This window comes from Schistocerca serialis, chromosome 4 (assembly GCF_023864345.2).
Source record: "Schistocerca serialis cubense isolate TAMUIC-IGC-003099 chromosome 4, iqSchSeri2.2, whole genome shotgun sequence".
Lineage (NCBI taxonomy): Eukaryota > Metazoa > Arthropoda > Insecta > Orthoptera > Acrididae > Schistocerca > Schistocerca serialis.
The window spans coordinates 835,373,301-835,391,245 of NC_064641.1; the positions used below are offsets into that span (position 1 = coordinate 835,373,301).

The 17,945-nt window shown below is 38.7% G+C and overlaps 1 protein-coding gene across 1 annotated transcript in view; it reads right to left on the reverse strand.

Moving 5' to 3' along the window:
• Nucleotides 1–705: 705 nt before the first annotated feature.
• LOC126473453 (cytoplasmic dynein 2 light intermediate chain 1) overlaps nucleotides 706–17,945 on the reverse strand; it is a 96,944-nt gene continuing 79,704 nt past the window's right edge. Inside the window, exons 7-9 of the mRNA XM_050100511.1 lie at nucleotides 17,586–17,742; nucleotides 1,805–1,897; nucleotides 706–1,716 (exon numbers count right to left, since the gene is read on the reverse strand). Coding sequence (XP_049956468.1) covers nucleotides 1,660–1,716; nucleotides 1,805–1,897; nucleotides 17,586–17,742 — 307 coding nt within the window. The 3' untranslated portion in view covers nucleotides 706–1,659. The remainder of the gene's footprint in view (nucleotides 1,717–1,804; nucleotides 1,898–17,585; nucleotides 17,743–17,945) is intronic.

Sequence of the window (17,945 nt, forward strand, 5' to 3'; positions counted from 1 at the left end):
TACAAAAATCCAACAATATGAATACATTAATGGCCCTGCAGACTGCTGCAGTGGTACACTTAATGTCAGAACAATTGCATGTCTTTTTGGTAACTGAGCATGGTAGGACAGTGCTAAGTGGGAAGACTATCATTCATGAGTACAGCGGTTCAAAGTTCTAACCTGTTATCCACATTTATGTTGCCATGATTTCCCTATATAGCTTAGAATAAATTCCAGGATGGTTCCTTTGAAGGGGCGTGGCCAATTTACTTTCCTATCTTCCACAATTCGAGCTTGCACTCTAGCTTTAATGAACTTTTTATCAAAGGGACATATGATTAATCTTCTTTCTTTTTTTACCTTTGTGGTCTTCAAAAAATTTACATTGTCACTTGTTTACAATGGTGTAAGCTTTACTTCAATAAATTTCTTCAAACACTCAGTAAACATAACTTATTCATGTGAGAGTTTGTAATTTTAATAATAAAATGTTGTGAAATGGTAATTGTGTCACAGTTATCAAACACATCTATAAACAAATAGTTCAGGCATACAGCTCTTGATACAAGTATAGAGGATACAAAGCAAGGTTTGGATATAAAAGCAGCAGAAAGGTTGATCATGTATTTTGACAAATCTGGGGCATATTTTCCCAATATCTCAATTATTGTCCTCTTTCAGGAAGAGAACATCAGAGTTAATGTTTCTTTTCTTGTGTCTATAAGACAACTCCTGGTGTCTTATTGTGAGTATATGCATTTTTACATTCACGTAATACTGGAAGGTTTAATATTTTTAATTCTTGGTTATACTATACAAATGTTTCATATATTTTTAACTGTGGTTTTATTTAATTTTGACTTTTGTGATACAGAATGATTTTTGATAAAAAAAAGTTATATCTTTCTGCTGAAATTTAAGTAGAGCAGGAAGTGACATGAAACATTCATGCACTGCACTGATTAATGAATTACAAATCTCTATTTCATTTGTGTGTGACAGTTTTAACTTAATAAAAAGACAGATGGCCTCAACAGTACTTATTTTCAAGACGTACAAGTCCCAATACACACAACAAAACCACAGAAAAACTAATTGAAACAGTACTCTTAGTTCTGCATCATGAGTTCCTTCTTCAGTAGAGGAAAGAAAAACTCACTGGGGATGATTGGAAATGGTGGGAGGGTGGCATGTCATTCAGAACACAGGTTAAGACTCACACTGAGTACATTGTGAAGGTTGGAGAACTATTTTTACTTATTTTGTCCAGGTTTTACTGAGATGCATCTGCTGAAAGTAAGTACAGGCCATCCCACTGTGTCATTGTGAATTTATCTACCTTCAACTTTTCTTTTATACAATTAGTTTTAATTTTAATATCAACTACAATTTTTCCTCTCTAATCTCTGTGGGCATATATTCACACACATTTTACCTGTACCTAATTTCCTCATGTTTTATAATCTTAGCAGTACTATGACCAGTGTTAATTTCTTGAACCATCACACATATTAGTACTTTTTCCATGGGATCCTACTGGACTGAAATCCAACAAAGCTTGGAAGATCAATACTGACGCAGCTAAGAGAACATATTATCTCATCTTAGAACCACCTGGAGCTACTTCACTCTTGCACCCAGCCTGTAATACCGTCTTCAACTGCACCTGTTTTTTTATTAGTTTTGTTGGTGTTGTTGTCTTTTCTCAGCTTCCTGGCGGTATCGTTCAAGCTCCTAACAAAAAATAAAAATGTTTGTAACAGAGACATAACAGATGAAATGAGACAATAATAAACCAAAATGTATTTGGCAAAAAACTTACTTCATCTTTCTGTGCCCTTAATGAATCTATCAATGGTTCACGAAAGTTGAGATCCTTGGCAGGATCATCTGGAATAGCATTAGTTTCTGCCTCCTGTAATAAGAATCAAAGAAGTAGATGAAAATCTTGAAAGACCATTGCTTTTCTCAGAAACTGGGACTAAAATGAAGTACAACAGAGATAATATAAAATTATGGAACAGAATTCATGAGCAGTACATAGCTGCAGGAGGCAAAAACATTCATACTGCCACACAGAAGTAAATGACACTGTGATGGCCTTTCGCCACATAGCTGTCTTAGCAGTTTTGTACGTCCCTAGCTCATAACAGCCATTGTTAAGGTAAAGAGTTTCTGCCTTCTTGTGTTACTTCCATCTCAAGCTTTCAATCCTGCCATGTGACCAGATACCAGCACACTATGGTCGCTGGCTACAAGTAGAAAACAATAGTTCAGTCAACGTGAGACTTCCGCTGACCTAGCTTCGACCAGTTTCTATCTTCTCCTCAGGGTGTCAACACTGCTTCCTGCTCCACGCTCACACTGTTAGGGGCATGCCATGTGGCAACACGAACAGTGAAGCTTTCAGAGATACCCGTGTCATGCCATCTCTACCCCTGCTATGCAGCTGGGTCTGTATTGGTTTTTCATGCTGCATTTTCTGCGAAAGACTGTTAATTTATGCCTTATGTTGGATTATCATTGTGCTGGTGAAACTTGGGATGAGACTGCCACCTTGCTTGGCATCGACATTTTCTACTGTGCTGCACCATTTTCCAGCACCACCCATGCTAGCGAGTGACTTTGTTCAGAACTTATGAATTGCAAGACTATTTTGTATGTTTTTCACTGTAGTTGCATAATCAGTAATTAGATGTGTTCCTCAAACAAGTGTGAGCATTTTTCTTGTGCTGTGTCCACCATGCTCTGCTCTACTATTCGGTAATTGAGTAATAAGTTAGGTGAGGAAACATTCCATAACACTTTCCCAGCATTTGGAACTGCAGGATAAGAGTAACACATCTGTTGTGAGGATTAAGGGGAGGCAAAGATCTCCATTACATACATGTGTTCCTTTCTTAGAATTCCTAGTCTCATGATATTTAAAAAAATAGTATTTGTTGTAGCCTTGGTAGCCTGTAGACAAACAGTTTTTTTCCTATCCTTCCATATTATTCTTCCTGGAGGCGAATATTTTTGAGAAGAATTATAAGATGATAAAAACTAGAAACTCCAAATACAAATCCAACAACACAAGCACACAGTGATTAAATCAACCACTAAAGTGGTTTAGAGTTTGGTATTTTTTTTCTTTTGAAGAAACTCTAAAAGCTGGCAGCGTACAACAGATGGCAGCATACAACAACGAGCAGGAAGACAGGAATTCACACAAACACTGTCTGGTTTCCAACTGGTAACTGGACCCCACGTTAAGCAATACAGTGGCTTGGCTTACACTCATGCATAGTCTTCCAAGAGCATTGTCAAAACACGAGCTACATGTTTCTCTGGTGCCCGTTGGGACTACCAACAGATGGGGTTTCACTAGGCATGGCCTACACCTAAACAGGACTGGGAAGGGAAGATTGGTACAGCTGATTCATGAAAGTGTAGGGGGTGGATCTTGGGCCACACATGGTCAAATACCTGTTGTCATATGTAGGAAAAGTAGGCCTTTTTTTTAGGATAAATCCAAACAACAGGATCCCCTGCCTAAAGAGTATCTCCAGCACTTTAAAAAATACTGAAACAATCACTCACAAGACAGATTTTAACACCTCAAATATCACATATACCAGATGTCACAAAGAAAAACAAACCATTGGAAAGAGTAACATGGGGCATTTCACAGACTTGACAATCCTCCATCAAAATATGCAATCTATAAAAAATAAAATACAACTATTAGAAGTTGAGCTGCAATCTTTGAACTGCACAGTAGTTTGTATTACTGAGCACTGGTGTAGATACACAGAAATCCAACAGGTAGTATTATCACTGTATGAAAAGGCAGACTCTTACAGCAGAACTACTTCAAGGGGTGGAGAATCATGCATTTATATCAGAAAAGGAACACAGTTCAAATCAAGACGTGACCTCATTACCGTAAGTGAAGACAAACACTTCGAAATATCAGCTATTGAATTAACAGAGCTTGATATCACCAACAAATTAATCATTTTGTGTGTGTATAGATCTCCCAGTGGTAGTGTGGACACTTTTTTCAATAAGTTAACAGAAGTTCTAGATAAAGTTTCAAGTACAAAGGTCAACATAATTCTGTGTGGGGGCATTAACATCAACACTAACATCATAAATGAATCCAGCAGCACCCTCATAAATATAATTCAAAGTTTTGGCATGTCCCTATTAGTCAATAGTGCAACAAGGGTTACCACAACGACTTCATCAGTAACTGACCATGTGGTCACAAATATGGATGGGGAAAAATGTGATGTAGCTGTAAAATATCTCATACTATCAGACCATTTCTGTCAAATAACAAAAGTAAAGTCAGGCATAGAATCATTCCCTAAACTACAAGCCTACAAACGACATCTAACAGAAATCAAAATAAAAGATTTTTCAAAACAACTAGAAAAACAAAGCTGGGATGAAGTGTATTAGGAAACCAATGTGAATATGAAAGTCTCTAAACTCTCCATACTTTTTAAATTGAACTTTGAAAAGGCGTTTCCAAAAGTATGCTTGTCTGTATCAACATCTCACAAAAACAGGTGGATAACAGCAGGTATTAAGAAGTCCTCCGAAACACTGAAACACCTAAGTTCCATGAAAAAGGTTCGCAATGATCCAGAATTCTTAAATTTCTATCATAGATACAAAAAGATCTACAGGAAGGTGCTGATTGCAGCAAAAAAAAAAAAAAAAAAGTCATTTAATGACAAAATAATATATAATGCAGAGAATAAAAGCAAAGCAGTATGGGATGTTATAAAAAAGGAAACTGGGAGAGGTAAACAAACAAAGAATAACATACTTGTAAGGGAGGGAGATAAAGTAAAAAATGATCCACAACACTTTGCAAACTATGTAAACGAGCATTTTTCAAGTATTGCAGAGAAGTTACAGCAAAAATTCCCCCAAACACATATAACACCTGTAAATAATGTTGCACTAAATACAATGATGTTACTTCCAACCACAGAGAATGAAGTCGGTAAAACTGTTCAAAAACTAAAAAATAAAAAGTCAGTAGGCTTAGATGAAGTACCATTGTGTGTAATGAAACAATGCATAGGTATTATACAAGGCCCCTTAACAAATATAATAAATGATTCCTTCACTTCAGGGACATTTCCAGAGCAGTTAGAACAGGTAAGAGTTGTACCTTTGCTTAAGAAAGGTAATGCAGAACACATACAAAATTACTGGCCGATTTCCCTGTTGTCACCATTCTCAAAAATAATAGAAGCAATTATGAAGGACAGATTAATGAATTACCTGAATAAATACAATCTTTTAAGCGAATCACAGTTTGGTTTCCGAAGTGGCAAAAATAGAGTCAGCCATAGTAGAATTCACAAAAGTTGTACTTGATGCTCTTGATAAAGATGAGTGTGTCACAGGCATATTTTTGGATCTTTCTAAGCTGTTTGATACTGTTGACCACAAATTCTATTAAATAAATTAGAAGCATTAGGAATAATAGGGGTAGCTAATCACTGGTTTCGACAATACCTAACAGATAGGGTACAAAGAGTAGAGATAACACATACTTCAAATAGATCTAAACATTTAGTAAAACACTTATCAGAGCCAAAATACATTAATATAGGGCCTCTGCAAGGTAACACATTAGGACCAATACTGTTCCTGATATACATCAATGACTTTCGCAGTAGTGTTACTCATGGTGAAAAAAATCCTCTTTGCTGATGACAGCAATATTATAGAAAACAAGATAACTCCTTGCCGAGAAAGCAAATGAAACTCTCAAGGGAGTTTATGGTTGGTCAATAAGTAATAAAGTGACATTGAACATAAAGAAAACTAATGCCATGAATTTCAGTTTTAAGAGGAGAAATGACAATGTTAAATTAAATGTAGATGGAAGCTCTATAGACTGTTTAACAAACACAAAATTTCTAGGAAAGAATATTGATCCTCAGTTGAAGTGGTGTGAACACACAAAGGTACTGGCAAACAGAATGTCATCAGCATGTTACGCCCTTAGAATTCTATCATCAGTGTGTAACATGCAGTGTCTTTTAGTTACATACTATTCATATGTACACTCAATTCTTAGCTATGGCATTCTTTTTTGGGGAACAAATGCACAAAATATCAACACAATTTTCAAACTCCAGAAAAGAGCTGTTGTTGTTGTGGTCTTCAGTCCTGAGACTGGTTTGATGCAGCTCTCCATGCTACTCTATCCTGTGCAAGTTTCTTCATCTCCCAGTACCTACTACAACCTATATCCTTCTGAATCTGTTTAGTGTATTCATCTCTTGGTCTCCCTCTATGATTTTTACCCTCCACGCTGCCCTCCAATGCTAAATTGGTGATCCCTTGATGCCTCAGAACATGTCCTACCAACCAATCCCTTCTTCTAGTCAAGTTGTGCCACAAACTTCTCTTCTCCCCAATCCTATTCAATACCTCCTCATTAGTTATATGATCTACCTATCTAATCTTCAGCATTCTTCTGTAGCACCACATTTCGAAAGCTTCTATTCTCTTCTTGTCCAAACTAGTTATCGTCCATGTTTCACTTCCATACATGGCTACGCTCCATACAAATACTTTCAGAAATGACTTCCTGACACTTAAATCAATACTCGATGTTAACAAATTTCTCTTCTTCAGAAACGCTTTCCTTGCCACTGCCAGTCTACTTCGACCATCATCAGTTATTTCGCTCATCAAATAGCAAAACTCCTTTACTACTTTAAGTGTCTCATTTCCTAATCTAATTCCCTCAGCATCACCCGACTTAATTCGACTACATTCCATTATCCTCGTTTTGCTTTTGTTGATGTTCATCTTATACCCTCCTTTCATGACACTGTCCATTCTGTTCAACTGCTCTTCCAAGTCCTTTGCTGTCTCCGACAGAATTACAATGTCATCGGCGAACCTCAAAGTTTTTATTTCTTCTCCATGAATTTTAATACCAACTCCGAATTTTTCTTTTGTTTCCTTCACTGCTTGCTCAATATACAGATTGAATAACATCAGGGATAGGCTACAACCCTGTCTCACTCCCTTCCCAATCACTGCTTCCCTTTCGTGCCCATCGACCCTCATAACTGGCATCTGGTTTCTGTACAAATTGTAAATAGCCTTTCGTGCCCTGTATTTTACCCCTGCCACCTTCAGAATTTGAAAGAGTGTATTCTAGTCACCACTGTAAAAAGCTTTCTCTAAGTCTAGAAATACTAGAAATGTAGGTTTGCCTTTCCTTAATCTAGCTTCTAAGATAAGTCGTAGGGTCAAAATTGCCTCACGTGTTGCAATATTTCTATGGAATCCAAACTTATCTTCCCCGAGGTCAGCTTCTACCAGTTTTTCCATTCGTCTGTAGAGAATACGTGTTAGTATTTTTCATCCGTGACTTATTAAACTGATTGTTCGGTAATCTTCACACCTGCTTTCTTTGGGATCGGAATTATTAAATTCTTCTTGAAGTCTGAGGGTATTTTGCCTGTCTCACACATCTTGCTCACCAGATGGTAAAGTTTTGTCAGGACTGGCTCTCCCAAGGCCGTCAGTAGTTCTAATGGAATGTTGTCTACTCCCGGGGCCTTGTTTCCACTCAGATCTTTCAGTGCTCTGTCAAACTCTTCACGCAGTATCGTATCTCCCATTTCATCTTCATCTACATCCTCTTCCATTTCCATAATATTGTTCTCAAGTACATTGCCCTTGTATAGGCCCTCTATATACTCCCTCCACCTTTCTGCTTTCCCTTCTTTGCTTAGAACTGGGTTTCCATCTGAGCTCTTGATATTCATACAAGTGGTTCTCTTTTCTCCAAAGCTCTCTTTGATTTTCCTGTAGGCAGTATCTATCTTACCCCTAGTGAGATAACCCTCTACATCCTTACATTTGTCCTCTAGCCATCCCTGCTTAGCCATTTTGCACTTCCTGTCGATCTCATTTTTTAGGCGTTTGTATTCCTTTATGCCTGCTTCATTTACTGCATTTTTATAATTTCTCCTTTCATCAATTAAATTCAGTATTTCTTCTGTTACTCAAGGATTTCTACTAGCCCTTGTCTTTTTACCTACTAGGTCCTCTGCTGTCTTCACTACTTCATCTCTCAAAGCTACCCATTCTTCTTCTACTGTATTTCTTTCCCCCATTCCTGTCAATTGTTCTCTCATGCTCTCCCTGAAACTCTGTACAACCTCTGGTTCTTTCAGTTTATCCAGGTCCCATCTTCTTAAATTCCCACCTTTTTGCAGTTTCTTCAGTTTTAATCTACAGTTCATAACCAATAGATTGTGATCAGAGTCCACATATGCCCCTGGAAATGTCTTACAATTTAAAACCTGGTTCCTAAATCTCTGTCTTACCATTATGTAATCTATCTGAAACCTGTCAGTATCTCCAGTCTTCTTCCATGTATACAACCTTCTTTTATGATTCTTGAACCAAGTGTTAGCTATGATTAAGTTTTGCTCTGTGCATAATTCTATCAGGCGGCTTCCTCTTTCATTTCTTAGCCCCAATCCATATTCACCTACTACGTTTCCTTCTCTCCCTTTTCCTACTACCGAATTCCAGTCACCCATGACTATTAAATTTTTGTCTCCCTTCACTATCTGAATAATTTCTTTTATTTCATCATACATTTCTTCAATTTCTTCGTCATCTGCAGAGCTAGTTGGCATATAAACTTGTACTACTGTAGTAGCTGTGGGCTTCTTGTCTGTCTTGGCCACAATGATGCATTCACTATGCTGTTTGTAGTAGCTTACCCGCGCTCCTATTTTTTTTATTCATTATTAAACCGACTCCTGCATTACCCCTATTTCATTTTGTATTTATAACCCTGTATTCACCTGACCAGAAGTCTTGTTCCTGCTGCCATTGAACTTCACTAATTCCCACTATATCTAACTTTAACCTATCCATTTCCCTTTTTAAATTTTCTAACCTACCTGCCCGGTTAAGGGATCTGACATTCCATGCTCCGATCTGTAGAACGCCAGAAAAGAGCTATAAGAATAATAACCAAAAATGCTAGTCGAGCTCATTGTAAAGATCTCTTTAAAATACTGGGGATTTTAACTGCTCCATGTGAATACATTTACGTCAGTTGTACACATCAAAAATAACATTGGTAATTAATGCACACACAGCTCTGTCCATGAACATGCAACAAGAGATAGACTCAACTTACATTTACCAAGAAAAAATAAATATAAAACTCAAAACAGCATTTTCTACCAAGGAATAAAACTGTACAATAAATTTCCAAAAGAGATTAAAGAAATTGCAAAAATACACTTATTTAAAAAGGTAGCTACAAAGTACCTGTTATGCAATACACTTTATACATTGAAGGATTACTTAGCTAATACAGAGTAGGGGTTTGATAAAAAAGAGTTATACAAATAAATAATAATAATAATAATAATAATAATAATAATGATAATAAAATATCCAACATTCCACATAACACCTTCACTTGATGTTTTGTTCCTTCTTTTTTTTCCTTTCTAGAAATACTTACCCCCAAGCTATGTATGGCACAATACTAACACCTCTTCCTCTTTCTGAGCTCAACATTTCACTCATTATGGAGGGATGCTCACTCAGTTTTTCAGGATAGCAAATGGGAAGTTGTGGTACAGAAAATGGCCCAGAGATCACTAGTGTGTGTGTGTGTGTGTGTGTGTGTGTGTGTGTGTGTGTTGTGAGTGAATGTTATGAAACAATGTGTGTGCAGTGACTGATAGTGAGATATGAGTCAACAATGTGGCATTAAAATATTTAATAAGTTATTTGTAAAAAAAAGTATTGTATACCAGGAGTAAATCTAATGATTGTCTCTAACTAGAAGTCTGTAAACATATGTGTATATTAATTAGCTTATTTTAAATTGATCTAAATTTGTAAGTACTTTGACATGTCCTATATCCTTGTAAAAAGACATCTACGAATGAATAAAGCTGCTGATACAACTACTACCACCACTACTACTACTACTACTACTACTACTACAATACAGTGGCTTGGCTTACACTCATGCATAGTTTTCCAAGAGCATTATCAAAACCTGAGCTACATTTGTGGTTAGCCACTAAAGTATTAAAAGGAATTAAAGTTTCTGGTTATAAAGGTTCAGTTAAGATATGATTAATAAATGAAAGATATGATTAGTAAATTACCAGAAGCTTGATCTGACTAATGCAACTTTCAGGGTCTGTTAATGACGTCAGTTCTAGTTTCTGTAATTCTGGCTTTAGTAGTAGTACAACATCTTATTAAATCTACATCTATACTCTGCAAACCACTGTAAAGTGCTTGGCAGAGAGTACTTCCCATGTAGAGCTTATTATTGATCTTCCCTTTCCACTTACATATGAAGAGTGAAGGAATAGCTGCTTCAATTTTACTATACATTCTGTAATTAGTTTGACCTTGCCCTCATGGTCCCTATAGAGTGACACATTGGAAGTTGTAGTACATTCCTAGACCTGTCACTTAACAGTTTTTGTAACTCTTTAAGTAGGCTTAAAGGATAGTTGACAATTATGTTCAAATGTCTATCAGCTCAGGTTTTTCAGCATATCCATCACGCTCTCCCAAGGGTTAAACAAACCTCTGACCATACATGCTGTCTTTCTTTGCATACATTCAATATCCCCTGAGACTCATATTTGGAATAGGTTCCACACACTTGAACAAATTCTATATTATATTTGTAAGTAATCTTCTTTGCAGACTGATTTCATTTTTCCAGTATCATACCAATGAACCAAAGTCTGGCACCTGCACTTCTGATTCTATGTGATCGTTCCATTTCATATCCATAAAAAATGTTACAACCAGATATTTGTATGAGCTGACTGATGTCAACTGTGTCTTGCTGATATTGTAGTCATAGGATATTACATTTTTATTTCCTTTTTGTGAAGTTTACAATTTTGTATTTCTGAAGAATTAAAGTGAACTGTGTATCTTTGCACTACTTTGAAACCTTATCAATATCTCATTAAATATATGTGCAGATTTTTTTTCAGACAGAATCTCGTAATATATGGCTTCATCATTTGAAAAAATTCTCAGGTTGCTATTACTACTGTCTGTCAGGTTACTTACATAAAACATGCTATTAATACTGTCTGTCAGGTTACTTACATAAAACAAACAGCAAGGGTCTCGATGCACTTCACTGTGGCATGCTTCAAGTTACTTCTACATCTGTCAATGACTCCCCATCCAAGATAACATGCTGTGTCATACCCGGGAAGAAATCCTCAACTGAGCCACAAATTTTGTTTGTGAGCTTCATGATCACTGGTAAAAATACATAGGACCAAGCAACTAATTTGTACTCCTTGTTCCCAATGAGTTTATTTGAAATGCAATAAGGAAATATGCTGTTTTTTTCTAGCTGCAAGTAGAATATCTGTATCAGGTTTTCAGTGCTTCAGGGGTCCACCCCAATCTGCATCATGTAGAGGCTACATAAAACCTATCGGCCCCCAGAGATGCGAAACAGCTCAAATCCATCTTAGGTCCACTGAACTATTACGGAAAATTCATTCCTCATGTGGCAGCTACCATCAAACCACTACCTCAGCTCCTTTTCAAGAATGTTAAGGGACAATTACAGCTTGGGGGCTGTTCTTTCTCACAAAGACAGAGTTGAGTCATATGAAAACCAACTTTCCTTACATGTATGTGAATACCCCATTAGATTTCCAAGATGTTAAGGTCGGCACAGCAAAATGAAATTCAGTTTGAAAAGGAAGATACAGCTATCATTTTTGCAGTGAAGAAATTTCACAATTATGTGTAAGGATGTCAATTTATTCTGTTAACATGTCGTGAGCCTTTGTTAGCACTGTTCAATGCTCATGCCCAATGCCTGCAGAAATGGGCACCATCCCTCCCAGGGAATCACTATGACACCTGGTATTGGTCCACAGCACAACAAGCCATTGTGGACACCCTATAACATCTCTCAGTAGGTCACAACACCGAGTCTGATGCTGCTCCTGAAGTCTACTTTCATACTGATGCAGAAGCCAAGGCACCAGTGGCCAGCTTACCCCTTGACACCGCAGTCACTGGAGGACCCAGTCCTTTGAGAAGTCACACAATTGGTGGAGAATGGTTGGCCGGGGGATCACAAGACTCCTGAACATCCTGATGTTGAGACCTATTGGTATCACCAATGTGAGTTGTTCATTCACAGTGGTGTCCTTTTGATCCAAGGAGATAATAGCCACACATAGTGGCCATTCCGCAAGTGCTCCAACAATTTTGACATTACTTCATGGTCATTGTGGTATGATTCTCATCAAAAAGCAAAGATATAGAATACACGGTTGCAGCGTGCAAAAAAGTCAAAGCAAGCAGGCAGCACTTTCTTTCTTGGCCTGACATGACATACCTGCAGTGTTTCATTCATCTAGATTTCGCAGGACCCTTTCTGTACTACCCTTGTTTGATCAAGACAGATGCCAGCAGCAATTTTCCACATGTTTCACAGATGCACTCAACATCATCAATGTGCAGAAAACAGCACAACCTTGTACCACCTCACTTCCAACAGAGTGGCAGAGACATTTGTCCACACTTTTAAAACTCAACTGGTGAAGCTGCACCAACATCATGATCTCAAAAGAGTGCTCAACCATTTCTTGTCTCCTACTGCTCCTCTCCACAGGATGAATCCAGCCCAGCTGAAAAACTTAATGGTCAGTTGCATCAATCACAACTGTCTATTATACTCCAACCACTCCCCCACTCCCCCCCCCCCCCCCCCCACCCCACCCCACCCCACCCAGAATTTGTGTCAACACATTTATATGCTTCAGGATGCAGTCTGGGCACTAGTTTTTTGCAAGGGGTTGCAACAATGGGTACCTGTTCATGTCACATGCTTTTTGGGCAGAGCAATGGCTGAAGTCCAATTGTCTGATGGCTCCTGCTGCTGAAAGCATATCAATAAGCTATGTCCTTGCAGCTGCAAGTGGCAATGAGAAATGATTTACAGATCTTTTGTAGTTTCCCATTAATGTTCATGATTTCACTACTAACACATGATTTTTCTATTAAATCATGCCTCGTGGAATAGCCACAACAAAGAAGATAATTTGTGGCTTATTTTGAAGTTTATCTTTCAAACCCTCATTGTCCACCTACTTTCATTACAGTAAATGTCATTTGCACCTGCTATCACAATACACTTGCTTCCAGATTTAAAGTAGTTTTCACATTTTTTTAGAATTTCAGATAAAGGCGAGCCTGATTTGACAGTTCCAGTTATGCCAAATCTTTGTTGAGCATTACACAATATTTTGGTGATTTCCCTATCATGATTGTCTGCAAAAAAATGTATTTTGCATTTTGCCTTCAGTACATGGTTATATGTACGATTGACTTTTGCATCCACTCTTATTTGAGATTTCTCGCTATTTTCCCAATCACCAGTTTTTCTTGTCATTCCGTTTCCTTCTGATTTAGAATCTTCATGTTCAAGAATATCAGATTTGTTCTCTGTTTGTAACACTAATTTCTCTGTTCTTCACCCTAAATGAGCAGAGTTCTTAGGCTTAATATATCTCTCCTGTTGGTTTCTGTCTACATCTACATCTACATTTATACTCCGCAAGCCACCCAACGGTGTGTGGCGGAGGGCACTTTACGTGCCACTGTCATTACCTCCCTTTCCTGTTCCAGTCGCGTATGGTTCACGGGCGAACGACTGTCTGAAAGCCTCCGTGGCGCGCTCTAATCTCTCTAATTTTACATTCGTGATCTCCTCGGGAGGTATAAGTAGGGGGAAGCAATATATTCGATACCTCATCCAGAAACGCACCCTCTCGAAACCTGGCGAGCAAGCTACACCGCAATGCAGAGCGCCTCTCTTGCAGAGTCTGCCACTTGAGTTTATTAAACATCTCCGTAACGCTATCACGGTTACCAAATAACCCTGTGACGAAACGCGCCGCTCTTCTTTGGATCTTCTCTATCTCCTCCGTCAAACCGATCTGGTACGGATCCCACACTGATGAGCAATACTCAAGTATAGGTCGAACGAGTGTTTTGTAAGCCACCTCCTTTGTTGATGGACTACATTTTCTAAGCACTCTCCCAATGAATCTCAACCTGGTACCCGCCTTACCAACAATTAATTTTATATGATCATTCCACTTCAAATCGTTCCGCACGCATACTCCCAGATATTTTACAGAAGTAACTGCTACCAGTGTTTGTTCCACTATCATATAATCATACAATAAAGGATCCTTCTTTCTATGTATTCGCAATACATTACATTTGTCTATGTTAAGGGTCAGTTGCCACTCCCTGCACCAAGTGCCTATCCGCTGCAGATCTTCCTGCATTTCGCTACAATTTTCTAATGCTGCAACTTCTCTGTATACTACAGCATCATCCGCGAAAAGCCGCATGGAACTTCTGACACTATCTACTAGGTCATTTATATAATATTGTGAAAAGCAATGGTCCCATAACACTCCCCTGTGGCACGCCAGAGGTTACTTTAACGTCTGTAGACATCTCTCCATTGATAACAACATGCTGTGTTCTGTTTGCTAAAAACTCTTCAATCCAGCCACACAGCTGGTCTGATATTCCGTAGGCTCTCACTTTGTTTATCAGGCGACAGTGCGGAACTGTATCGAACGCCTTCCGGAAGTCAAGAAAAATAGCATCTCCTGGGAGCCTGTATCTAATATTTTCTGGGTCTCATGAACAAATAAAGCGAGTTGGGTCTCACACGATCGCTGTTTCCGGAATCCATGTTGATTCCTACATAGTAGATTCTGGGTTTCCAAAAACGACATGATACTCGAGCAAAAAACATGTTTTAAAATTCTACAACAGATCGACATCAGAGATATAGGTCTATAGTTTTGCGCATATGCTCGACGACCCTTCTTGAATACTGGGACTATCTGTGCTCTTTTCCAATCATTTGGAACCCTCCGTTCCTCTAGAGACTTGCGATACACGGCTGTTAGAAGGGGGGCAAGTTCTTTCGCGTACTCTGTGTAGAATCGAATTGGTATCCCGTCAGGTCCAGTGGACTTTCCTCTATTGCGTGATTCCAGTTGCTTTTCTATTCCTTGGACACTTATTTCGATGTCAGCCATTTTTTCGTTTGTGCGAGGATTTAGAGAAGGAACTGCAGTGCGGTCTTCCTCTGTGAAACAGCTTTGGAAAAAGGTGTTTAGTATTTCAGCTTTACGCGTGTCATCCTCTGTTTCAATGCCATCATCATCCCGTAGTGTCTGGATATGCTGTTTCGAGCCACTTACTGATTTAACGTAAGACCAGAACTTCCTAGGATTTTCTGTCAAGTCGGTACATAGAATTTTACTTTCGAATTCACTGAACGCTTCACGCAGAGCCCTCCTTATGCTAACTTTGACATCGTTTAGCTTCTGTTTGTCTGAGAGGTTTTGGCAGCGTTTAAACTTGGAGTGGAGCTCTCTTTGCTTTCGCAGTAGTTTCATAACTTTGTTGTTGTACCACGGTGGGTTTTTCCCGTCCCTCACAGTTTTACTCGGCATGTACCTGTCTAAAACGCATTTTACGATTGCCTTGAACTTTTTCCATAAACACTCAATTTTGTCAGTGTCGGAACAGAAATTTTCGTTTTGATCTGTTTGGTAGTCTGAAATCTGCCTTCTATTACTCTTGCTAAAGAGATAAACCTTCCTCCCTTTTTTTATATTCCTATTAACTTCCATATTCAGGGATGCTGCAACGGCCTTATGATCACTGATTCCCTGTTCTGTACATACAGAGTCGAAAAGTTCGGGTCTGTTTGTTATCAGTAGGTCCAAGATGTAATCTCCACGAGTTGGTTCTCTGTTTAATTGCTCGAGGTAATTTTCGGATAGTGCACTCAGTATAATGTCACTCGATGCTCTGTCCCTACCACCCGTCCTAAACATCTGAGTGTCCCAGTCTATATCTGGTAAATTGAAATCTCCACCTAAGACTATAACATGCTGAGAAAATTTATGTGAAATGTATTCCAAATTTTCTCTCAGTTGTTCTGCCACTAATGCTGCTGAGTCGGGAGGTCGGTAAAAGGAGCCAATTATTAACCTAGTTCGGTTGTTGAGTGTAACCTCCACCCATAATAATTCACAGGAACTATCCACTTCTACTTCACTACAGGATAAACTACTAATAACAGCGACGAACACTCCACCACCGGTTGCATGCAATCTATCCTTTCTAAACACAGTCTGTAACTTTGTAAAAATTTTGGCAGAATTTATCTCTGGCTTAAGCCAGCTTTCTGTACCTATAACGATTTCAGCTTCGGTGCTTTCTATCAGCGCTTGAAGTTCTGGTACTTTACCAATGCAGCTTCGACAGTTGACAATTACAATACCGATTGCTGCTTGGTCCCCGCATGTCCTGACTTTGCCCTGCACCCGTTGAGGCTGTTGCCCTTTCTGTACTTGCCCAAGGCCATCTAACCTAAAAAACCGCCCAGCCCACGCCACACAACCCCTGCTACCCGTGTAGCCGCTTGTTGCGTGTAGTGGACTCCTGACCTATCCAGCGGAACCCGAAACCCCACCAACCTATGGCGCAAGTCGAGGAATCTGCAGCCCACACGGTCGCAGAACCGTCTCAGCCTCTGATTCAGACCCTCCACTTGGCTCTGTACCAAAGGTCCGCAGTCAGTCCTGTCGACGATGCTGCAGATGGTGAGCTCTGCTTTCATCCCACTAGCGAGACTGGCAGTCTTCACCAAATCAGATAGCCGCCGGAAGCCAGAGAGGATTTCCTCCGATTCATAGCGACACACATCATTGGTGCCGACATGAGCGACCACCTGCAGATGGGTGCACCCTGTACCCTGTCCTGCACATATTCTTCAATGTTGAGTTGTGTTCATACTATTTAATATTCCGCAAATAATTTTCTTTTACTGAAACTTCTTTTCTGAGTATTTCTACCAAAGATTCTTCCAAACCAGCATTAAGTTTCATGTTCACAATTTGTTGATGGTTACAGTCCGGTAAACCACATTCACACAACGGATTTATCATATTTAAATTCACCAAACATGACAGATGAGCCCACAAAGTACCACTGGGCACATTCAAACAACTTTTATCACTGTTTTTGCGCACACTATACAGTTTAAGTTAGTTAGATTTGGAAATTTAACAGAGTAATTTACTACTATGTCTACATGCAACATCCTCTTGAAATTTTTGTACAACCTTTGGATTGTCTGTCATGTGATAGTGTCATATCTACTTACTGTGGAATTCATGATATAAGTATAAAAAATGAAACTGAGGTGCTGTATTACATTACTTCCCATAGAGCTATGAGTATGAAAGTATATACAATTTTTTCTCTGTACCTAACACAAGATAGTTTGGTATCTATTATTTGTATTTAACTCTTATTCAGGTAACAATATCTAAATGTGAGCTAACATGATGCATGCACATACATTCTCACCTATCACACTGCTCTCTCTCTCTCTCTCTCTCTCTCTCTCTCTCTCTCTCTCTCACACACACACAAACACACACACACACACACACACACAATGTGATCTATACCTGTGGAAAGTGAGTTGTGAAGCTGTGTTTCCATCTCTCCAGAGCTGAACCAGCCCCTTTCTGAGGGAGTGAGCCAAACCCTCTTCCTATTTGCTCCATTGAATCCGATCCAGCAGGTATCAATAATGGGTTATTATAATCTTGTGAAATGCCTTTTCTGTAAAATAATTACATCCAAAGATAATACAATATTAACTTCAGGTTTATAATAGTTGCTACATGATTTTTATATCTGAGGATATATTATTATAATGGAAGGAAACATTCCACGTGGGAAAAATTATATATAAAAACAAAGATGAGGTGACTTACCGAACAAAAGCGCTGGCAGGTCGATAGACACACAAACAAACACAAACA